Raw genomic sequence first — 24,721 nt, forward strand, 5'->3', positions numbered from 1 at the left:
CTCGTCTCTCTCCTCTCGTCTCAGTCTCGTCTCTCTCCTCTCTCTCTCTCTCTCCTCTCTTCTCTGTTTCCTCTCTCCTCTCTCCTCGCAGGTGCAATTGAGTGCTCTCCTTTTATGGCCATGAGCACTTCCTCAATTAGCATCAAGGGCCACAAAAGGACGACAGGTCCCATCCCCAAAACTACAAAAAAAAACACCGAAGTACCACGCATGCGCAGTGGAGGCCCTCCGAAAATACTCGAGTGGAGAGGCCTCCACCGAATGCACTCTAATGACATTTGCTGCCGAGTCCCACCCCCGCCCACCGACTGATGCTGACTGCCATTCCCGCTCACACAACAGTGGCGAAAATGGCTCCTCACAGGACCCAGCAGCAGTGGGAGCCAAAAATGGACCTCCCGCCTGGTGGCCGCTGAGATATAGGCAGCCACCAAAGTCGGCCCCCAAAAGTACTTCATTGGCTGTAAAGCACTTTGAGACATCCTGTGATCATGAAAGGCGCTATATAAATGCAAGGCTTAATTTCCTAAACTGTTCACTCCTCAGATACTGGCCTCTTGTCCAAGCCCCACTTCCTTTGCTATTGGCAGTTGTGCCTTCAGCCACTGAGGCCCCATACTTTTGAATTCCCTCCCTAAACCCCTCTCCTGCCCTTTCCTCCTGTAAGACCCTCCTTAAAATCACCACTTTGATCTTGCTTTTGGTCTCCCCTCCTAATATCTTCTTGGCTCAGTGTCTTTGGATGCTTTTCTATGTTGGAGGTTCTATATAAATGCAAGTATTTCTTATTCTCTCTTCCCTTAATTTCTGTAATGAATGTGATTCAATCTAACCTTTCTGTTTTCAAATTTCTCCTCAGCCCTCATTCACTTTCCCCTCTTATTCATACCTTCATATAAACTTCCCAATTTATTTTCTTGGCTATCTCTTCAGCCTCGTAATCTCTTGTAGTCTCTCTGAACCCATGGCTTGGATCACCGACAATGCTATGCTGACTAGTTCCTCATTTTCCTAACCAGGCACATCCCCTTCAGTTTTCCAATTCAATGTTTTGCCCATTCACTTATAGAAAAAAATCTTCCAAGTCACATACTCTCAAATTCCCAAGTTCCTTGCATTTAGCCTTATATTCATCATGCCACATGTGGATTTTGTCAACTGCAACCTCAACTCTATCTTTTAAAGGCCTCATTTTCACTCCCTCATGTCTGAGAGGTGCAAACAAGCGAGTATTTGATACGCAACTGGTCCAGCCATTCCATCATGTAACTTGACCATGTTAAGTACATTGCCCTCGGTAAAATCAGCACTATTGCAAGATTATCCTGGAGGGTGAGGATAACACAAGGATCCTTTTTCGAAGACTAACAAAATCCTTCAACTCTACACTTCTGACCCTTCCACTCTCATCCAACTCCCCTTCTCTGCCCCCATGCTAGCTGACATCATCAAAGGTTTCGGGCAGGATCGGAACCAATGTCCTAGGGGGAGTATTTGCTAGTGCTGTTGGGGAGGAGTTAAGCTAATATGGCAGGGGGATGGGAACCTATGCAGGGAGACAGAGGGAAGTAGAATGGGGGCAGAAGCAAAAGATAGAAAGAAGAAAAGTAAAAGTGGAGGGCAGAGAAACCTAAGGCAAAAAGCAAAAAGGGCCACATTACACCAAAATTCTAAAGGGGAAAAGTATGTTCGAAAGACAAACCTGAAGGCTCTGTACCTCAATGCGAGGAGTATTCAGAATAAGGTGGACGAATTAACTGCGCAGATAGCAGTTTACGGGTATGATGTAATTGGCATCACGGAGACATGGCTCCAGGGTGACCAAGGCTGGGAACTCAACATCCAGGGGTATTCAACATTTAGGAAGGATAGACAGAAAGGAAAAAAAGGCGGGGTGGCATTGCTGGTTAAAGAGGAAATTAATGCAATTGTAAGAAAAGACATTATCTTGGATGATGTGGAATCGGTATGAGTGGAGCTACGGAATACCAAGGGGCAGAAAACACTAGTGGGAGTTGTGTACAGACCACCAAACAGTAGTAGTAAGGTTGGGGACAGCATCAAACAAGAAATTAGGGATGTATGCAATAAAGATACAGCAGTTATCATGGGTGACTTTAATCGATATATTGATTGGGCTAACCAAACTGGTAGCAATGTGGTAGAGGAGGATTTCCTGGAGTGTATTCGGGAGGTTTTCTGGACCAATATGTCGAGAAATCAGCTAGGGAGCGGGAAATCCTAGACTGGGTGATGCGTAATGAGAAAGGACGAATTAGCAATCTTGTTGTGCGAGGCCCCTTGGGGAAGAATGACCATAACATGGTAGAATTCTTTATTAAGATGGAGAGTGACACAGTTAATTCAGAAACTAGGGTCCTGAACTTAAGGAAAGGTAACTTCGATGGTTTGAAGCATGAATTGGCTAGAATAGACTGCCAAATAATACTTAAAGGGTTGACGGTGGATAGGCAATGGCAAGCATTTAAAGATCACATGGATGAACTTCAGCAATTGTACATTCCTGTCTGGAGTAAAAATAAAATGGGGAAGGTGGCTCAACCGTGGCTAACAAGGAAAATTAAGAACAGTGTTAAATCCAAGGAAGAGGCATATAAATTGGCTAGGAAAAGCAACAAACCTGAGGACTGGGAGAAATTTAGAATTCAGCAGAGGAGGACAAAGGGTTTAATTAAGAGGAAGAAAATAGAGTACGAGAAAAGCTTGCCGGGAACATAAAAACTGACTGCAAAAGCTTCTGTAGATTAGTGAAGACAGTTGGATTCAGGTGAATTTATAATGCGGAACAAAGAAATGGCAGACCAATTGAACAAATACTTTGGTTCTATCTTCACGAAGGAAGACACAAATAACCTTCCGTAAGTACGAGGGGACCGAAGGTCTCGTGAAAAGGAGGAACTAAAGGATATCCTTATTAGGCGGGAAATTGTGTTAGGGAAATTGATGGGATTGAAGGCCGATAATTACCCGGGGCCTGATAGTCTACATCCCAGAGTACTTAAGGAAGTGGCCCTAGAAATAGTGGATGCATTGGTGATAGTTTTCCAACAGTCTATCGACTCTGGATCAGTTCCTATGGACTGGAGGGTAGCTAATGTAACAACACTTTTTAAAAAGGGAGGGAGAGAGAAAGCAAGTAATTATAGACCGGTTAGTCTGAAATCAGTAGTGAGGAAAATGTTGGAATCAATTATTAAAGATGAAATAGCAGCGCATTTGGAAAGCAGTGACAGGATCGGTCCAAGTCAGCATGGATTTATGAAAGGGAAATCATGCTTGACAAATCTTCTGGAATTTTTTGAGGATGTAACTAGTAGAGTGGACAAGGGAGAACCAGTGGATGTGGTGTATTTGGACTTTCGAAAGTCTTTTGACAAGGTCCCACACAAGAGATTGGTGTGCAAAATCAAAGCACATGGTATTGGGGGTAATATACTGACATGGATAGAGAACTGGTTGGCAGACAGGAAGCCGAGAGTCGGGATAAACGGGTCCTTTTCAGAATGGCAGGCAGTGACTAGTGGAGTGCCGCAGGGCTCAGTGCTCGCACCCCAGCTCTTTACAATATACATCCATGATTTGAATGAAGGAATTAAGTGTAATATCTCCAAGTTTGCAGATGACACTAAACTGGGTGGCAGTGTGAACTGAGGGGGACGCTAAGAGGCTGCAGGGTGACTTGGACAGGTTAGGGGAGTGGGCAAATGCATGGCAGATGCAGTATAATGTGGATAAATGTGAGGTTATCCACTTTGGGGGCAAAAACGCGAGGACAGAATATTATCTGAATGGCGGCAGAATAGGAAAAGGGGAGGTGCAACGAGACCTGGGTGTCATGGTTCATCAGTCTTTGAAAGTTGGCATACAGGTACAGCAGGCGGTGAAGACGGCAAATGGTATGTTGGCCTTCATATCTATGGGATTTGAGTATAGGAGCAGGGAGGTCTTACTGCAGTTGTACAGGGCCTTGGTGAGGCCTCACCTGGAACATTGTGTTCAGTTTTGGTCTCCTAATCTGAGGAAGGACATTCTTGCTATTGAGGGAGTGAAGCGAAGGTTCACCAGATTGATTCCTGGGATGACATATGTGGAGAGACTGGATCAACTGGGCCTTTATACATTGGAGTTTAGAAGGATGAGAGGGGATCTCATAGAAACATAAGATTCTGACGGGATGGGACAGGTTAGATGCGGGTAGAATCTTCCCGAACCAGGGGATACAGTCTTAGAATAAGGGGTAGGCCATTTAGGACTGAGTTGAGGAGAAACTTCTTCACTCAGAGAGTTGTTAACCTGTGGAATTCCCTGCCGCAGAGAGTTGTTGATGCCAGTTTATTGGATATATTCAAAAGGGAGTTAGATCTGGCCCTTACGGCTAAGGGGATCAAGGGGTATGGAGAGAAAGCAGGAAAGGGGTACTGAAGGAATGATCAGCCATGATCTTATTGAATGGTGGTGCAGGCTCGAAGGGCCGAATGGCCTACTCCTGCACCTAATTTCTATGTTTCTATGTTTTCACAGGCACTGTCCCTCTGTACTTCAAACCCATCATTATCTACACCCCTCACATAAAACACCCTTGATCTTTCTTCGGGTCACAAAACTTTGCAGATTGCCAGGGTTTCTTCCAGAATGGGGCATAAATCTCCCGGGCACTGCTGCTAGCAGCCAGGATATCTTTACGATTTAAATATCCAGCAGCGGCCCCACCGCTGCCCCCCGCCCCCCAACCGCCCCATGACGTCACTGGCTTCTGCCGCAGGGAAGCCTCCGGTTCGATGATGTCACCTCCCGACTCCCCCCACCCAGCCACCTCAGATAGCCTGCACTGGCTGGTGTGCCGGGAACAGTCAAGCGTCTTGAAGGGCTTAGAAGGTGGGAGGGCTCGATCTCTCAAGTTTGGTTCAGGTCGGCGGATTTTGACTAGTAAAAGTCCAAGTGCAGATCAACCCTAATTGAGGCTTCCAGTTCAGAGTTGTCACCATCAACCAGAAGTTCAAGGAGGTAATGAGAGAGATGGGGCATGTAAAATGTGCCATCGACTAGGGAGCATGAGAGTATCTTGTTCAATGTAGGTGAATTCTGGTTGTAGTTTCAGGCTGAATACTACTAGTTACAGGTGGGATATTGGGGTATTACACATATTACTTGGGACATTTTACTATGCTAAATGTGCTTTATAAGTGCAAGTTGGTGTTGTTGCTACATATAGATTATAAGTGAGTATTTCTGTTGATTATGATGGGAATCTGAGTATTATCGGTGTTACTACTAGTTATCAGTGCAGTTTCAGTGAGTTACTGTTAGTTACTGGTGGAATCACAGCTCCTCCCACCTCTGGTTTCCCCTCTGCAAATCACTCCCGACCTTTGGTTTCCCGTCTTCCCCACCCTCAGTTTCCCTTCTTCGCCTGCTCACGGGTGACCTCCTGGTTGTCTGAACTTCTCGCACAACAACACTAACACAATGTACTCCTTTTGTGCCATAATTTTCTATGATTCTATGAACAGCCACTTGCTCAAAACCACAAGCAAAGAAACTGAACTACAATTATGAGATAAATGCAATTTGCAGATGTCACATGGTAAAATGACGTGGTCAGAATGTCACATGATCAAACCTCCAAGAATGCCACCAACCAGAATTGGCAAATCTATCCAACAGTTTGCATTTATACAGTCCTTTTATTGTAGAAAAATATCCCAAAGTGCTTCATCAGGATATTTTTAGATAAAATGAAACGTAATGACCCAGATTTTCCAGTCAGCAGCAAAGGAACTGTGCTCGCCGTTGACCTGGAAAAAAGCTACCTCCAAAATTTAAGCGGGCTGTAGAGCACAGACTTTCTCTATTCTGACGTCGATCATTGGTGTCCAGCAACAGGGCAGGCAGGCTGATCAGCCAATCAGATTGAAGAATTCTCGCAGATGGAAAAGTCGGAAGTAAAAATCAGGGAATATAAATCACATTTGAATTATTGTGCAGAAAGCAAAATGGAGATTGGAAAATACACGCGGGCTGGAGAGGTTATTCAGCATTAATTGTGACTTAGTACACCGTTAAAAACTCGGTTCATCCTGATTGAACAAGGTTTAAATTTTACAGCGACCTTTACAACAAGAATAGTGGGTAATTAGTTTAAGTTCACGACAAATCAGTGATTTCTATGTTGATTCCATCTACAAGGACTGCAACTTTTACCGATATATAAAACGGAAGAGAGTGACCAAAGTAAATGTTGAAGATGAGAAGGGGGATTTAATAATGGGAAATGTGGAAATGGCTGAGACCTTAAGCAATTATTTTGCTTCGGTCTTCACAGTGGAAGACACAAAAACCATGCCAAAAATTGCTGGTCACGGGAATGTGGGAAGGGAGGATCTTGAGACAATCACTATCACTAGGGAGGTAGTGCTGGACAGGCTAATGGGACTCAAGGTAGACAAGTCCTGATGAAATGCATCCCAGGGTATTAAAAGATATGGCGGAAGTTATAGCAGATGCATTCGTTATAATCTACCAAAATTCTCTGGACTCTGGGGAGGTACCAGCGGATTGGAAAGCTGCTAATGTAACGCCTCTGTTTAAAAAATGGGGCAGACAAAAGGCAGGTAACTATAGGCCAGTTAGTTTAACATCTGTAGTGGGGAAAATGCTTGAAGCTATCATTAAGGAAGAAATAGCGGGACATCTAGATAGGAATAGTGCAATCAAGCAGACGCAACATGGATTCATGAAGGGGAAATCATGTTAAACTAATTTACTGGAATTCTTTGAGGATATAACGAGCATGGTGGATAGAGGTGTACCGATGGATGTGGTGTATTTAGATTTCCAAAAGGCATTCGATAAGGTGCCACACAAAAGGTTACTGCAGAAGATAAAGGTACGCGGAGTCAGAGGAAATGTATTAGCATGGATCGAGAATTGGCTGGCTAACAAAAAGCAGAGAGTCGGGATAAATGGGTCCTTTTCGGGTTGGAAACCAGTGGTTAGTGATGTGCCACAGGGATCGGTGCTGGGACCACAACTGTTTACAATATACATAGATGACCTGGAAGAGGGGACAGAATGTAATGTAACAAAATTTACAGATGACACAAAGATTAGTGGGAAAGCGGGTTGTGTAGAGGACACAGAGAGGCCGCAAAGAGATTTAGATAGGTTAAGCGAATGGGCTAAGGTTTGGCAGATGGAATACAATGTTGGAAAATGTGAGGTCATCCACCTTGGAAAAAAAAATAGTAAAAGGGAATATTATTTGAATGGGGAGAAATTACAACATGCTGCAGTGCAGAGGGACCTGGTGGTCCTTGTGCATGAATCCCAAAAAGTTAGTTTGCAGACGCAGCAGGTAATCAGGAAGGCGAATGGAATGTTGGCCTTCATTGCGAGAGGGATGGAGTACAAAAGCAGGGAGGTCATGCTGCAACTGTATAGGGTATTGGTGAATCTGCACCTGGAGTACTGCGTGCAATTTTGGTCACCTTACTTAAGGAAGGATATACTAGCTTTGGAGGAGGTACAGAGACGATTCACTAGGCTGATTCCGGAGATGAGGGGGTTACCTTATGATGATAGATTGAGTAGACTGGGTCTTTACTCGTTGGAGTTCAGAAGAATGAGGGGTGATCTTATAGAAACATTTAAAATAATGAAAGGGATAGACAAGATAGAGGCAGAGAGGTTGTTTCCACTGGTCGGGGAGACTAGAACTAGGGGGCACAGCCTCAAAATACGGGGGAGCCAATTTAAAACCGAGTTGAGAAGAAATTTCTTCTCCCAGAGGGTTGTGAATCTGTGGAATTCTCTGCCCAAGGAAGCAGTTGAGGCTAGCTCATTGAATGTATTCAAATCACAGATAGATAGATTTTTAACCAATAAGGGAATTAAGGATTATGGGGAGCGGGCGGGTAAGTGGAGCTGAGTCCACGGCCAGATCAGCCATGATCTTTTTGAATGGCGGAGCAGGCTTGAGGGGCTGGATGCCCTGCTCCTGTTCCTAATTCTTATGTTCTAACATTGCATCTTGTGGAGCAGCAGGATATCTCTATGACAGCAATTTCCAGATTTCTGTGTTTAACTGCCCATCTTTGGAACAGCCTTCCCATTATTACTACTGCAAATTTCAGGCCAATATACTTGACATCGTACTATTATCAAACTTTTAGTATTTTATTCTTAATGTTCATTTTACAGGATGAGTGCATCTTATATACACCAACTGAGAAAAAACACCTTGAAACTGAAGCACATTTGGATGAGCAACCTGAGATAGATCATCACCTTGAAGCCTCAGAGGAACATAAAAAAATAACAGCTGGTGCCTTAACCTTAGTACCCCCCCGAGTGTTACTTAGACAGCCTGACTATCATCCACTACATGTGTTTGTAAGTAGTAAGTGCAAAAATAACTTTATACCTTGTCTTAGGGCTATTTCCTATTTTATTTCCTGCCCTAATACAAAATATGGTGAATATGCTTATATTTTGAAGAATATAAGGTTGCAATTTATGTGAAGCAGATTTGAGTGCACATCAATGAGAAAAGTGAAAATATAATTTAAGTAGCAGCTCCCAATCTAAAACTCAAGCAAATAAAAGACAAGAAATGTAGACCCTTCACTAAAAACCTACCTTATACACTTTGAGTTCATAAACCAGTTGCAATATAACTCCAGTCTGATCCAAAGCTATATTTTAAAAGTGCTATCTACTTGTGAAAACAATTAAAACTTCATACTGAGTCCATTTCAAGTCGACACTCTCACAGTGGTCTTCCAACATAAGATTAGTTTCTATTAGACAGAATCAAAAATATTAATTGCCAAATGACAAAGTACTGCACACTGGGAGAACATAATGTGCAAAAGGTGTTGTTGAGTTAAATAGCGTGTTCATTATTTTATAATGTTACAAGTCAAGTTGTATTGATTGAAATAAGTGAATTAATTTGCTCTGTATGTTTACCTGCTGTGATGATTGGTATTAAGCCTCATCTCACTAAGTGTTCGCTGGGTCCATGTCGGGAGAGAATTAAGAAATGCACAAATGAAAGATACGAGTATTTGCCCAGATCCCAAGGGGCGCAATTGTTAGATCCCTAGATTACACTATTGTAAGAACATAAGAAATAGGAGGAAGAGTAGGCCATTCAGCCCTTCGAGATTCCTCCACCATTCAATCAGATCATGCCTGATCTTCTTTCTCAACACCTTCCTGCACTATCCCCATATCCCTTGGTTCTCTTAGCATCCAAGAATCTATCGATCTCTGTCTTGAATATACTCAATGATTGAGCATCCACAGTCCTCTGGGGTAGAGAATTCCAAAGATTCACAACCGTCTGAGTGAAGAAATTTCCCTCATCTCAGTCCGAAAGGACTGATCCCTTATTCTGTGATTGTGACCCCTAGTTCTAGACTTCCCAGCCAGAGGAAAAATCCTCCCAGTATCTACCCTGTCAAGCCCCTTAAGAATATTATATGTTTCAATGAGATCACTTCTCATTCTTCTAAACTCTGGGGAATATAAACCTAGTCTACTCAATCTCTCCTCATAGAAAAATCCCCCCATCCTAGGAATCAGTCTAATGAACCTTTGTTGCACTCCTTCTAAGGAGACCAAAACTGTACACAGTACTCCAGGTGTGGTCTCACCAAGACCCTATATAATTGCAGTGAGACTTCTTTATTCTTATATACTAATCCTTTTGTAATAAAGGCCAACGTACTATTTGCTTTCCTAATTGCTTGCTGTACCTGCATGTCAACTTCCAGTGATTCATGTACAAGGACACTGAGGTCCCTCTGAATACCCTGTACTAACATTTCCCAATCTCACACCATTTAAAAAATATTCTGTGTTTCTATTTTTCCTACCAAAATGGATAACTTCACATTTCTCCACATTTTATTCCATCAGCTATGTACTTGCCCACTCACTAAACCTGTCTATATCCCTTTGCAGCCTCATTGTGTCCTCCAAACAATTTACTTTCCCACTGAACTTAGGAATTATCAGCAAACTTTGCTACATTATACTCGGTCCCTTCATCTAAGTCATTCAAATAGATTATAAATAGTTGAGGCCCAAGCATTGAAGCTTGCGCTACCTCACTAGTTACAGCCTGCCAACCCGCAAATGAACCATTTATTCCTACTCTGTTTTCTATTCATTAACCAGTCCTCAAGTTATGCTAATATATTATCCCCAGTCCCTTGAGCATTAATTTTGTGTAATAACCTCTTGTGTGGCACCTTATCGAATACTTTTTGAAAATCCAAATACACTGCATGCAGTCCCCCTTTATCTACCCTGCTAGTTACAACTTACAAAAACTGTAATAGATTTGTCAAACATGATTTCCCTTTCATAAATCCGTGTTGACGTCCTTAATAATAGATTCTTGCATTTTTCCTGCTACTGATGTAGGCTAACTGGTCTATAGTTCCCTGTTTTCTCTCTCCCTCCTTTTTGAATTGCGGAGTTACAGTTGCTACCTCCAATCTGCAGGGTCCGTTCTACTATCTAGGGAATTCTGGAAGATCAAATACATTGCATGTACTATTTCTGTAGCCACCTCTTTTAAAACCGTAGGATGTCGGCCATCAGGTTCAAGGAATTTGTTGGCTTTTAGTCCCATTAATTTCTCCAGTACTATTTCTTTATTAATACTAATTTCTTTGAGTTCCTCATTCTCACTAGACCCTTGGTTCCCCACTACTACCGGAATGGTTTTTGTGTCTTCTTCCGTGAAGACAGATACAAGTATTTGTATTGTTTAATGTCTCTTCCATTTCCTTATTCCCCATTATAATTACTCCTGTCTCTGCCTGTAAGAGACCCGCATTTACTTTCGCTAATCTCTTCCTTTTTACATACCTGTAGAAGCTTTTACAATCTACTTTTATGTCTCTTGCTGGTTTACTGTCATATTCTCTTTTCTCTCTTATTGCACAAGTAGACTCCCATAAAAGTAATATTTTAAGACTGCTTATAGAAGCAAATGACGCCACAGAATCCAAGATGGTATCTACCCCATACCTAAATTTGTAACAGGGCTTTTCTGCTCCAAAGAGGGTCAACCACCTTTGTTAGACCTCTTGAAGCTGGATCTCCAAAACACCTTCGGTAAATGGTCTTCCCAGGGCACACTGTAATTCTATATGCAACAATCACTAGTTGCAAAGACAAAACAATGTTGCCATGTCAAAAATGACTCATCCCTTTAAGGAGTAGTTGGATTCTCCAGGTTCCTAGCCCCAGCACCAACCACCCGTGCCCCCCCCCCCACTTCTTACAAATTACAACAGTGTCTACACTCCAAAAGGACTTCATTGGCTGTAAAGTGCCTTGAGACATCCGGTGGTCGTGAAAGGCGCTATATAAATGCAAGTCTTTCTTTCTTTCTTTACTGGTTTGGTTTTTTTCATGGACTGGGTGCTAATTAAAATTAGATGTGATTAACCTCACAAGATTTGGCAAGGCCACCCTCTCTGCTGTTAGCATAAACTCACACATGCTGAAGGCAGGTCTGGTCCCTATTTTATTTTCATCACCAGCAGGAAACAGAAATTGGAAAATAATATAGCCTGTGATTTTTCATTTCTGTGCATGATAGCCTGATATTTTCCAGCCATAGTGAATATTTGGTGCTGGGACCTGTCAAGGTCATGATAGAATAATTTCTGATCATTGTTCACAAGATTAATACAGATGAGACAATTCTCATACATTGGAATTTCTATCCTTTAGTTTTTCTTCAGGAAATTGTTTTTCAAATATTCATGCCGGTGTTGCCTATTCTCATCTCATTTACATTTATTTATACTGCAATAATGTTTGCAGCTACAGCAGGTGGTCTGTGACTGTTAGCAGGATGATACGCAGGATTGGTTGAAAATACAGGGAACAGCTGGTGGACAAATGCCAAGGCCCATCACAGAGCATAAGGCAGAGGGTAATCAGTAGTAGGGAAAGTGCAGGCTGATAGTGGGACACTCAAGGAGGGAACACAGACAGTGCTGGAGACAATGGGGTATGCAACATATTGGTAAACGTTATGCATGTAAATTACAATTTTTCACTTTCTTTTTATTTGCTGCGCTGCGCTGTAGATGGACAACTCTGGCAACTAAACAGGAGAAGAACATTTCTTGTAGCATTGGATTGGTTGTCTTACGCAGTGAAAACACTAAAGTAATAAGAAAACCCACCATGAAACTTCAGATGGTTAAATACTACAGACACATAGATTACATAAGGATGAATAGAAAATGAAATCTATATTTCACTCAGTAATATTCAAAACTTTTACTCTTGTCTTTTGCTAGAACCCTGCTCCTGATATTTATGGATTTAAGAAGTCTCTTTCATACGCTGAAACAGAACTGGAATTTCATCTTTGTCCCCTACCAAGATACAACATAGACAGCAAAGATGCAAATAATTTTGCCAGCACACAGAAGAAATTTCTTGATCGAGATGTAAGGATTTTTGGTGATTTGTCTTTTTTAAATCAGGTTATCAATTTGATATGAATCTCTATTGTAATGCTTTATTATTTTTAATTAACATTATTCTGTTGAATTGGGCTAAGGAGAAGAAAAGAACATCATGCAGCCTAACCACTGCTAATTACTATTCATGAGTCTTTGAGAAAGTGTGGAATTAAGATGAAAATAGGTTCAGTCTTACCTGTAATGCAAGCTAACTTTGAATAGCCGGCCAAGACTCACTGGGATAGATTTTTCTATCGAGCCTTTGATTGTGCATTAGTTGTGCAGTGCATTCTTAGCACTTGCCCAATTGTTAGTTTGCTGACATCACCTGATTTTGAGGACTCAATTTCATTTTCATTATGTGGATGAACTCCTGGCCAGTAGACAACGTGACACTGAGAGTTTGACAGAGAAGATTGGTAATTGCATGTAAGTAGCCCTTAAAGGAATGATGGGTAAACTTAACGGGTTGCGATCACTTAAAGATACGTGGCTACATATTGGGATGAAAATGTTATAGTAATTACTAAGGCCGTTAATATTTTTAAAATAGATCTCAGCCTTTGCAAAGATTATTTGGGTAACAAACACACCTGGAAAAAACCCGCCGCTGGCACAGTAAAGGTGGAGGTAGGAAGCCGACTCAGGGACATGTGTTGAGTGGAGCAAATCACTCCAGCCCCCTGCTTGATGACTGATGAAGTGGAGGTAGTGAAGAAGATCGTAGGAATCAAGTTCACCCTGCTTTGCACTGCCAAGCATCTTCCTCTTAGGACATCATTGAAGCACGCCTGGAAGCAGGCAGGTAGAAAGGACTTGAGGTCACAGCTGAGCATTACTGCCAATGGCAGCACTAGTCATTTGGTAGGTGCTGGCTAAAGTTGCCCTTGCAGTCATCTGCTGACCCAATGCTTTTTGGTAAAAAAGGTAAGAATGTTTATAGTCTCAATGGAATAGGCTTTGTGCTATGCAAGAGCAGAGGGATTTTGGGGTACAGATTCACGAGACATTAAAGGCAGCACCTCAGATTGATAAGTCTATAAAAATAGCTTATGGCATTCTAGGTTTTATCAAATAAGTATAGAATATAAAAGCCAGAGGTAATTATGAGCCGACATAAAACCTTGCATGCTCCCCATCACCAACCTAGCATCTCAACAGAAAGAGATACCTCTCCTTCAATGTCCAGCTTGTTTGCGACCACAGGAGGTGCATAATGCAGGTATGTGCTCTGTTTCCTGGCAGCAACTCTTGATTCCTTCATCCTGCATCAGGCCTCTGTCACACTTCTATTCCAACTAGAATGTCAGGTTACAGGCTGGCTACTTGGCAACAAGGGATGTCCCCTCCAGATATTGCTCATGATTCCTGTTAGGAACCAGGCACAGATGGAGAGTAGGCTTTAAATGAGAGCAATGCCGCCACAGATATCTCATTGAGCAGACATTGAGCAGTCATCATCATCATAGGCAGTCCCTCGGAATCGAGGAAGACTTGCTTCCACTCTAAAAATGAGTCCTTAGGTGGCTGAACAGTCCAATACAAGAACCACAGTCTCTGTCACAGGTGGGACAGATAGTCATTGAGGGAAAGGGTGGGTGGGACTGGTTTGCTGCATGCTCCTTCCGCTGCCTGCGCTTGATTTCTGCACGCTCTCGGCGATGAGACTCGAGGTGCTCAGCGCCCTCCCGGATGCTGGTTCAGCTGACGGCATTATTCTGGAGGAGCTATGCAGTACTCGTGTCTCCAAATTTGGCATTGTGCTGCATAATTTTGCTTTACAGAGAGACGAGCCCTTACCTGGGCAGGAAGAAGTAGAGGAGAATGAGGAGGAAGAACAGAACAAAGAGGAGGAAGAGCAAGAGCAGCATTGATCACCAGTCCCGCTAACTGCCAGATTTCTTAGACAGCTGATACAAGAGTGCTTCATCTGAATCATCTCTCCCCTCCATAATATGGCAACAATCATACAATGTTCCAACCACCATCCTCACAACCACCATTTAAATATATTCCTGCAGTTCAACCTCATGGATCTTGCTCTCACTTGCTTACAAACTTAAACACTAACACCAATTCCAGAACAAAAAACATTACTCCAACAACTCAGTTCATATTGGTATAACAGTTAACTTGGTGAATTAAGAATCACATTTGTGTAAACCTTTAATTTCTGTCTTCTGTTCTTGTTTACCTATCCTAGTGTACCTACAAAGTGTATTCCTAGTGGCTGAAGATTGGGAGGTGGAAGGCTGCTGAGCTTCCATTGAGGACACTTCAGTTGGTCATGGTGGGCGACCTTGTGCATCTTTGGGCCTTGAGAGCCTAGTTGCAAACTGCATTATTGCGGTGTGGGCCAGGGCATTCTGGCCCAGCTGGCTGTGTGGCACTGGCACAGCGAGAAAGCTGAGCGAGGGTCAGGCGTCAAGCCTTTATCTTGCTGTCCAACTAAGAAGATCAGTCAGAAACGCACTGGCCTAGAAATTGGTTGATGCCGTGCCTGTTTCACAGGCATAAAACAGATGCCAAAGCACGTTCACATTCCGCACCAGAAATGCACTGCTCACCCTATTGGTAAAGGCAGAAAAGGAGACAGCCAGAATGTGTCCGCAGCTGGTCGGTCTCATTTAAATGAGGCCGAACCTCAATATCGTTTGTGCCTCTAACCTACCCGTTCCAGCGCAGGAATCGTTTCCTGTGCTCAATTTCCAAGCCACAGTCTGATAAACAGTCTTCAAGAACTTGGAATGGAAACTGTACAGGAAGCGAAATCCTTCTTTTTAAAGCTATAAACTCTCAGTTTAGAGACAGTTTAAATTAAGCTAGGATATTGGGATACGTTTGCGTAATTTATTATTTTTGATGTTACAAGGAGCAATAAGGATGAGATTGGATTTCACTGAAGACTGTACTGTATAGTCCTGTACTTTGTGTAAAATAAAGCAGCTTCATGATTTACAATTGGCCTCATCTCACTAGAGTCAGCTCTCTGGGACAAATGCACATGGGGGTACATGCAAAGTTTTAGAAACCAATTCACATAACATGGTTTTCTAGGTTTAACTCTCATCTCCTCCCCCCAAGTTATACTACTATATAACTAGATATTGGGCTGCAATGTCTGCAATTGTAAACTCCTGATGAAGTTCATTTATGCTAAACCCAAGAAAATATCTAGTGCGGACATGAAATTTGTAACATACAGTCAGTCTAAATATGACAGTATTGTCCATGGTAAATAGGTAACCATCACTACTGAATTCCTATTGTGTTTTGTTCCATTCACAGTAAATATTGAGAAACAATCATTTATAGAAACTCATAGACCTAATATACCCGGTTAATTAGCTAATCTTATTTAGTCCAAATATACTTCATGAATCCTGTATTTTGTTAAAGTTATTAAAAGGTGATCTGATTAATAAACATCATGAAATTCATTACACATCTTATCATTTATAAGTGTAACAAATAAAAGTACAGGTATAACAAATAAAAGCAGAATTAGTGGCTAAATATATGTTGTATTGTTTGCTTTAGAGTTCAGTTTATCTCATTGCATTCTCATTTTTAATAATTTAAAAAAAAATGTTGTCTTAACCAATTTCCTTCACCCAGACTTTGTGCTGGGGTGAGAATTTACAAGTGACAGTTACCCTATGATTCTTCACTCAACTGGCCGTTTTGAGGGCCTGGTCTTCAAACACTCTTTTCCTCAGGCGACTGAAGGCTGCACTGGCGCACTGGAGGCGGTGTTGGATCTCGTTGTCGATGCCTGCTCTTGTTGATAGGAAGCTCCCAAGATATGGGAAGTGGTCCACGGTGTCCAGGGCCATGCCGTGGATCTTGATGACTGGGGGGCATTGCTGTGCGGTGAGGACAGGCTGGTGGAAGACCTTTGTCTTACGTAAGGCCCATGCTTTCATATGCCTCAGTAAATACGTCGACTATGTCCTGTAGTGCAGCCTCTGTATGTGCGCAGACGCAGGCATCGTCCGTGTACTGTAGCTCGACGACAGCTGCCACCAAGCTCATGGTCTACAGGGCTGTAGTAATACCTGCCCTCCTGTATGGCTCAGAGACATGGACCATGTACAGTAGACATCTCAAGTTGCTGGAGAAACATCACCAACGATGTCCCCGCAAGATCCTACAAATCCCCTGGGAGGACAGGCGCACCAACATCAGCGTCCTCATTCAGGCTAACATCCCCAGCATTGAAGCACTGACCACACTTGATCAGCTCCGCTGGGCAGGCCACATAGTCCGCATGCCAGACACGAGACTCCCAAAGCAAATGCTCTACTCGGAGCTCCTTCATGGCAAACGAGCCAAAGGTGGGCAGCGGGAACGCTACAAGGACACCCTCAAAGCCTTCCTGATAAAGTGCAACATCCCCACTGACACCTGGGAGACCCTGGCCCAAGACCACACTAAGTGGAGGAAGTGCATCCGAGAAGGCGCTGAACACCTCGAGTCTCAACGCCGAGAGCATGCAGAAATCAAGCGCGGACAGCGGAAAGAGCGTGCGGCAAACCAGTCCCACTCACCCCTTCCCTCAACAACTATCTGTCCCACCTGTGACAGAGTCTGTGGCTCTCGTATTGGACTGTTCAGCCACCAAAGAACTCACTTCAGGAGTGGAAGCAAGTCTCCCTCGATTCCGAGGGACTGCCTATGATGATGATGACTCAACTGGCCATTGTTTATGAATGAACCTCGATACTAAGTGGCGGCAGTTCATTAAAACAATGGGCGGCATTCCAAATGACTGCATCCTGTCTGTGCTGAAGATCCATACATACACAGTTCCAACGGGGTTAGAGGAGAAACCTTGGACAATTTTCCTTTCCTAACTAAGTGCACCAAGGCCAATTGTCATGCCTCTTTCTGTTCACAGCTGAGTTCAGCTAACTCAACACAAACCAGCAATTGAAGGAATTACATTCCTGGTTTACGTGGCTCAGCTACTCACTGAGCACATTTTCTGAGCCATCAGAGAGCCCCTTATATTAATTGTTAGTGAATTAATAATGTGATTAAAAAATATACCAAGAAAACAATTTAGTCTTTGGACTATTGATGTTTGTTGTCAGATTATATGTATTCATATCGTCTGGATAGTGATTATAGAAGACATATTACCAGTCCTATTAACTGTAATGCTCTTGATTAAACAGGAAATAATTAAAGGTCTGATGATTTGGAAAAGATTTCCTTCTGCTGCTCTTAAGTCCTTATCCAACACCAACTTTCAAACCAACATATGGGTGCCACGATGGTATGTATTAATAAAACTTTAGGCGAGTAAGCATCTGCTGAAAGTTTTAATTTTACTTTACCAATTTACAAGAAACAACATCAAAAATAAATGCATGTTATAAATAGCTTCCATAATTAGTCATGTAAGTTCCCAGTTTGGTTACAAAGAAGAATTCTTTCAATCTTTAAGCCAAAGCCCGTTTGCCTGCTCAAATGGGCAGAAAGGATCCCATGACACTATTTGAGGAACAGCATGGTGTTCCTTTGTTGTCTTGCCCAACATTCATTCCACAACTAACACCACCAAAACAGACTACCTGGTAATTCCTTCATTTGACACTGTGGGATTTTGTAAATTGACTGCTGTGGTTGCCTACATAAAAATGATGAATATACTTCAAAAAGTAATTAATTGGTTCTAAACCAGTTTGAGGCATCCTAAATATGATTAGCCAATTAAATGCAAGTTCTTTCTTTACAAAGGAGAAAATCATGTCAAATGAATCTATCAATATTTACACATCACACAATGGATGAATTAAGTACGCTATACTTGATTTGAACATTATATTTGTCACTGGTTAGAGTAAAGTGGAACCGAACATAAGATGGCAGTAGATGTATTTGAAGAACTGAGCATATAATTACAGGAAAAGTTTTTGGCATGGCTACTTTGAAAATGTAATTAAGAAGTTTTAAGAAATGGTGATGTGTGGCTACCAGTGGAAAACATTGTGAATTAGTGCATGACACACAAATCTTCCCTGCTACATTTCTAATTGACAGCTAATTCCTGGTTATCACCTTCATCCTCTGTGCCCCCTTTATTCCAATCATGCGACAGGTTTCAGGCTGGTTAATTGATGACAAGGGCATGTCAGGATCCCAGGCAGAGCTGAACTACAACAAAAGCCACAAGAAACACAATTGAATAAACAATCGGCCAGCTCAAGCAATACTTCCGTTGCCTGGACCACTCCAGAGGAGCTTTGCAGCACACCCCTGAGCGGCTATCCAGATTTGTCATTGTCTGCTGCATGATCCATCACTTCACCATCATGAGGGACCAACCCTTACCATCGCCAGGGCAGCAACAAGTGCAAAAGGAGGAGGAGGAGGAGGAGGAGAGGGAAGGAAGAGGCAGCAGACACCAGTGCTCCTAGCAGGGAGATCACAGAGACCTGATAATCTAGGAGCGCTTCACCCAAATCAGCCATCCCAACTCCAACACACCCACAGTCTCACACTCTTTGCTACTGTCCTGACTAATTCTTTTTAATTATTCATTCCTTGGATGTGGGCAACGCTGGAAAGGCCAGAATTTATTGCCCAGCCCTAATTGCCCTTGAGAATATGGTGGTGAGCCGCCTTCTTAACCATTACAGTCCTTGTGGTGAAGGTACTGTGCTGTTAGGAACGAAGTTCCGGGACATTGACCCAGCGGTGATGAAGGAACATCAATATATTTGCAAGTAAGGATGGTGTGTAACTTGGAGGGAAATTTGCAGGTGATGGTGTTCCCATGTGCCGACTGCCCTTGTCCTTTTAGGTGATAGAGGTCGCAGGTTTTGGAGTTGCTGCCGAAGAAGCTTTGGCAAGTTGCTGCAATGCATCTTGTAGATGGTACACACTGCAGCCATGGCATGCTGGTGGTGGAGGGAGTGAATGTTTAAGGTGGTAGATGGGTGCCAACAAGTGGGCTGCTTTGCCCTGGATGGTGTTGAGCTTCTTGAGTTTTATTGGAACTGCATTCCAGGCTAGTGAAAAGTATTCCTTCACACTCCTGACTTTTGCTTTGTAGATGGTGAAAAGGCTTTGGGGAGTCAGGCGGTGAGAAACTCTCCGCAGAGTACCCAGCCCCTGACCTGCTCTTATAGCCACAGTATTTATGTTGCTGGTCCAGTTACGTTTCTGATCAGTGGTGACCCCCAGAATATTGATGGTGGGGGATTCAGCGATGATAATGCCATTGAATGCCAAGTAGTTAGACTCTCGCTTGTTGGAGATCGTCATTGCCTGGCACTTGTGTGGCGTGAATGGTACTTGCCACTTATCAGCCCAAGCCTGAATGTCATCCAGGTCTTGCTGCATTCAGGCATTATCTGAGGAGTTGCAAATGGAACTGAACACTGTGCAATCATCAGCGAACATCCACACTTCTAACCTTATGATGGAGGAAAGGTCATTGATAAAGCAGTTGGGCCTAGGACACTGCCCTGAAGAACGCAAGCAGCATGTCCTGGGGCTGAGATAATTGACTTCGAACAACCACAACCATCTTCCTGTGTGCTAGTTATGACTCCAGCAAGTGGAGAGTTCTCCCCCTGATTCCCATTGATTTCAATTTTACTAGGGCTCCTTGATGCCACACTCAGTCAAATGGTGCCTTCATGTCAAGGGCAGTCACTCTCACTTCACCTCTGGAATTCAGCTCTTTTGTCCATGTTTGGACCAAGGCTGTAATCGGGTCTGGAGCCGAGTGGTCCTGGCGTTCCCAAACTGAGCATCGGTGAGCAGGTTACTGGTGAGTAAGTGCCACTTGATAGCGCTGTTGACAACTCCTTCCATCACTTTGCTGATGATTGAAAGTAGACTGATGGGGTGGTAATTGTATGGATTGGATTTGTCCTGCTTTTTGTGGACAGGACATACCTGGGGCGTTTTCCACATTGTCAGATAGATGCCAGTGTTGTAGCTGTACTGGAACAGCTTGGATGGAGGCGCAGCTTGTTCTGGAACACAAGCCTTCAGCACGACAGCCAGGATGTTGTCAAGGCCCATAACCTTTGCTGTATCCAGTGCGCTCAGCCGTTTCTTGATATCACGTAGAGTGAATCGAATTGGCTGAAGACTGGCTTCTGTGATGGTGGGGACCTTAGTAGGAGGCCAAGATGGATCATCCACTCGTCACTTCTGGCTGAAGATGGTTGCAAACGCTTCAGTCTTGCCTTTTGCACGTGGTCATAATTGAGGATGAGGATATTCCTCCTCCCGTTAGTTGCTTAATTGTCCACCACCATTCACGGCTGGATGTGGCAGGACTACAGAGCTTTGATCTGATCCATTGGTTCTGGGATCGCAAAGCCCTGTCTATAGCATGCTGTTTCTGCTGTTTAGCCCTGTGTTGCAGCTTCCCTAGGTTGGCACCTCATTTTTAGGTACACCTGGTGCTGCTCCTGGCATGCTCTTCTGCATTCTCATTGAACCAGGGTTGGTCCCCTGGCTTGATTGTAATGATAGAGTGAGGAATATGCCGGGCCATGAGGTTACAGATTTTGTTGCAATACAATTCTGCTGCTGCTGCCTCATGGTTGCCCAGTTTTGAGCTGCTAGATCTGTTCTGAATCTATCCCATTTAGCAAAGCGATAGTGCCACACAAAATAATGGAGGGTGTCCTCAGTGTGAAGACAAAGTTTTGTCTCTACCAGGACTGCGGTGTTCACTGTTACCAATGCTGTCATGGACAGCTGCATCAAGTAGGTTTTTCTGTCGTGTTGATTCTCTCACCACCTTTGCAGTCCTAGTCTAGCAGCTATGTTTTTTTTTTCATTTATAGGATGTGGGCGTCGCTGGCAAGGCCAGCATTTATTGCCCTTGAGAAGGTGGTGGTGAGCCGCCTTCTTGAATCGCTGCAGTCCACATGGTGAAGGTACTTACACAGTGCTGTTAGGGAGGGAGTTCCAGGATTGTGACCCAGCAACGATGAAGGAACGGCAATATATTTCCAAGTCAGGATGGTGTGTAACTTGGATGGTGTGTCTCTCGGCCAGCTCAGTCAGTCGTGGTGCTACTGAGGCACTCTTAGTGATGGACATTGAAGTCCCCCATCCAGAGTACATTTTGTGCCCTTGGTATCCTCAGTGCTTCTTCAAAGTGGTGTTCGAAATGGAGGAATACTGATTCATCAGCTGAGGGAGACCAGTAGGTAGTAATGAGCAGGACATTCCCTTGCCCGTGCTTGACCTGAAGCCATGAGTCAATGCTGAGGACTCTCACGGCCACTCCCTCCTGACTGTATACCAGTGTACCACTACCTCTGGTGGGTCTATCCTGCCGGTGGGACAGGACATATCCAGGGATGGTGATGGAGGAATCTCGGACATTGGTTGAAAGGTTCTTGCCCTCACTTAAACAGTAACAACACCTTTCATTTATGTAGCGCATTTAACATGTTCCAAGGCACGTCACAGGTGCAGTATCAGACAAAATTACCAACACCAAATCCAGAAAAAAAATTATCAATCAAATCAATTGCATCTGTTTTAATAGTTAACAAAAATAATGAAGAATCACCCTTGTGCCAGCTCTTAGCACCTGTCTTGCATGCTCCTTTCCCGGCTGCAGTCTGCATTATGTCGCTGTTGGCTGGAGCAATCTGACCCGACTGGCTGTGCAGCACCAACAAGGGAACTGGTGAAATGAGTGGTGGGTGATGTTCCTTTTAAGGCCCCGACCTGCCGCAGATGTTCCTTGCAGGGCGGGGCCGTGATGGATGCCGGGCTGCCACGCTCACCGCTCCTTTTAAAAGTAATAGCAAGCGTGTGAACTGGTAAGACGGCAGTGAAGCGGGCGACTGGATTGGACGTCACCATAACCCAGGTTGGTGATTGGAGCGTGGGCAGGTGCAGCAGGAGCGACAAGGTCGGAGTGAGGGCACGGCGAAAGATTGCAGAGCGACGTGATCGGGGCCCAGGAGAGGCGTGAGTTCGGGGCCTAGAAGAGGTGAGAACCCAGGGGCAGCACGGGCCACCCCACACTAGGTCCATGCAGCAGAGCTGGTCTCCAGTCGTCTTGGTTAATCCTTGCCACTGGACCAAGACCTAGCTCTGTCAAGCCCGTGTGGTGGCTGGTGTGCAACGACCACCACACATTAAAAAAATCCACGCACAGACATCTTCTACCCTTCAACATGTAGTTTGGGACCTGGAATATTAGGTCCTTCATTGAAATTCCTGTGAACTCATCCCTTTTTGGCGTGGAAGCAAGTCATCCTCGATACGAGGGACCGCCTAAGAAGAAGGATGTGAGTGGTGGGGGAGCAAGCATGCTGTCATCCTAAGAGGGGATAGCAGGTGCCTCTCCCATAGAAGCAAGGCCACTCTCCTGGAACAGTGCCTCAGCACTCCCATGGCTCTACATGAGTGCAGGACTGTTATGACACTTTGGAGGTCCCTTTCAACATTAAACCCCAGAGCCAAGATGGCAGCCACCTCAGCTTGAATTTGCAGCAATCTGTGCTGAAGAACTTCAGTGATGTAGAGAGATTAGAGAAGCTGTGATTATTCTCCTGAGAAGGTTAAACCGAGGTTTAATCAAGGCATTCAAAATTGTAATGGGATTTGATATAGGGAGAAACTATTTACACTGGAAGGAGGGGCAATAACAAAGGACATAGATGTAAGATAATTGGTAAATGAACCAAGGGAGAGATGAGGAGAACTATTTTTATAAAGCGAGTTATTATGATCTGGAACGCACTACCTGAAAGGGTGGTGGAAGCAGTTTCAATGGCGACTTTCAAAAGAGATACATAAAAAGAAAGAAATTGCAGGCCTCTGGGGAGAGAGCAAGTGAGTGGGACTAATTGAATAGCTCTTTCCAAGAGCTGGCACAGGCATGATGGGACGAATGGCCTCCTTGTGTGGTGTAAGATTCTATGTTCAAGGAGGGGATTCCACTCCATATAGATGCAGGTCTTTTTAGCTCCAGAAATGCATCCTTACATTAATGCCTATTATCCTTGGGGCTGCTCCAGTGATTTTATTCAGCAGCAGTCCAAGGTAGCGCCATTACTTGATGGGCTCCAAAAGATGAAAGAATGGCTCTTAGAAGACCAGGGCTATCCTCTACATCCATACATGATGACCCTAATTCAAAATACATAAACAGCAGCAAAAATAAAATAAGGCCAACGTGACTATTGAAATTAGTGAGGTTCGTAGTTTGAACTGCCCAGGCAGGGTGCTACTCTATAGCTTCAGCCAAAGTCTCCACGATCACCACCATAAGAACATAAAAAATAGGAGCAGGAGTAGGCCATTTGGCCCCTCGAGCCAGCTCCGCCATTTAATAAGATCATAGCTGATCTGATCATGGAATCAGCTCCACTTCCCTGCCCGCTCCCCATAACCCTTTATTCTCTTATCACTCGAAAATCTGTCTATCTCTGCCTTAAATATATTCAATGACCCAGCCTCTACAGCTCTCCGGGGCACAGAATTCCACAGATTTACAACTCTCTGAGAGAAGAAATTCCTCCTCATCTCAGTTTTAAATGAACAGCCCCTTATTCTGAGACTATGCCCCCTAATTTTAGTTTCCCCTATGAGTGGAAATATCTTCTCTGCATCCACCTTGTCCAGCTCCCTCATTATCTTATATGTTTCAATAAGATCACCTCTCATTCTTCTGAACGCCAATGTGTATAGGCCCAACCTACTCAACCTATCTTCATAAGTCAACCCCCTCATCTCCGGAATCAACCTAATGAACCTTCTCTAAACAGCCTCCAATACAAGTATATCCTTCCTTAAATACGCAGTACTCTAGGTGTAGCCTCACCAATACCCTGTACAGTTGTAGCAGGACTCTTCTGCTTTTATACTCCATCCCCCTTTGCAATAAAGGCCAACATTCCATTTGCTTTCCTGATTACTTGCTGTACCTGCATACTAACTTTTTGTGTTTCATGCACAAGGACCCCAGGTCCCTCTGTACTGCAGCACTTTGCAATTTTTCTCCATTTAAATTATAATTTGCTTTTCTATTTTTTCTGCCAAAGTGGCATGCTTCACAAATTTGCTTTCTTAAGAGGACGTAGCAGTAGACAGCCAGTAGAGCCCTGGGAGGTATAGCTCAACAGCAGGAGGAGAATAGCAACAAAGAGGGAGGCAATGTCCAGGTAGGGAGCTTGGAGAGGAACCCTGTAGTCGAC

The 24,721-nt window shown here is 43.7% G+C and overlaps 1 protein-coding gene across 4 annotated transcripts in view; it reads left to right on the forward strand.

Annotated features, from left to right (window-relative positions):
• Positions 1–24,721, forward strand: part of cfap221 (cilia and flagella associated protein 221) — a 431,960-nt gene that overhangs the window by 356,337 nt on the left and 50,902 nt on the right. For all 4 annotated transcript variants that reach the window (XM_070874512.1, XM_070874515.1, XM_070874508.1 and 1 more), the window contains exons 19-21: positions 8,221–8,412; positions 12,357–12,509; positions 17,705–17,805. In XM_070874512.1, coding sequence (XP_070730613.1) covers positions 8,221–8,412; positions 12,357–12,509; positions 17,705–17,805 — 446 coding nt within the window. The remainder of the gene's footprint in view (positions 1–8,220; positions 8,413–12,356; positions 12,510–17,704; positions 17,806–24,721) is intronic.

This window comes from Pristiophorus japonicus, chromosome 3 (genome assembly GCF_044704955.1).
Source record: "Pristiophorus japonicus isolate sPriJap1 chromosome 3, sPriJap1.hap1, whole genome shotgun sequence".
NCBI classification, from domain to species: Eukaryota; Metazoa; Chordata; class Chondrichthyes; family Pristiophoridae; genus Pristiophorus; species Pristiophorus japonicus.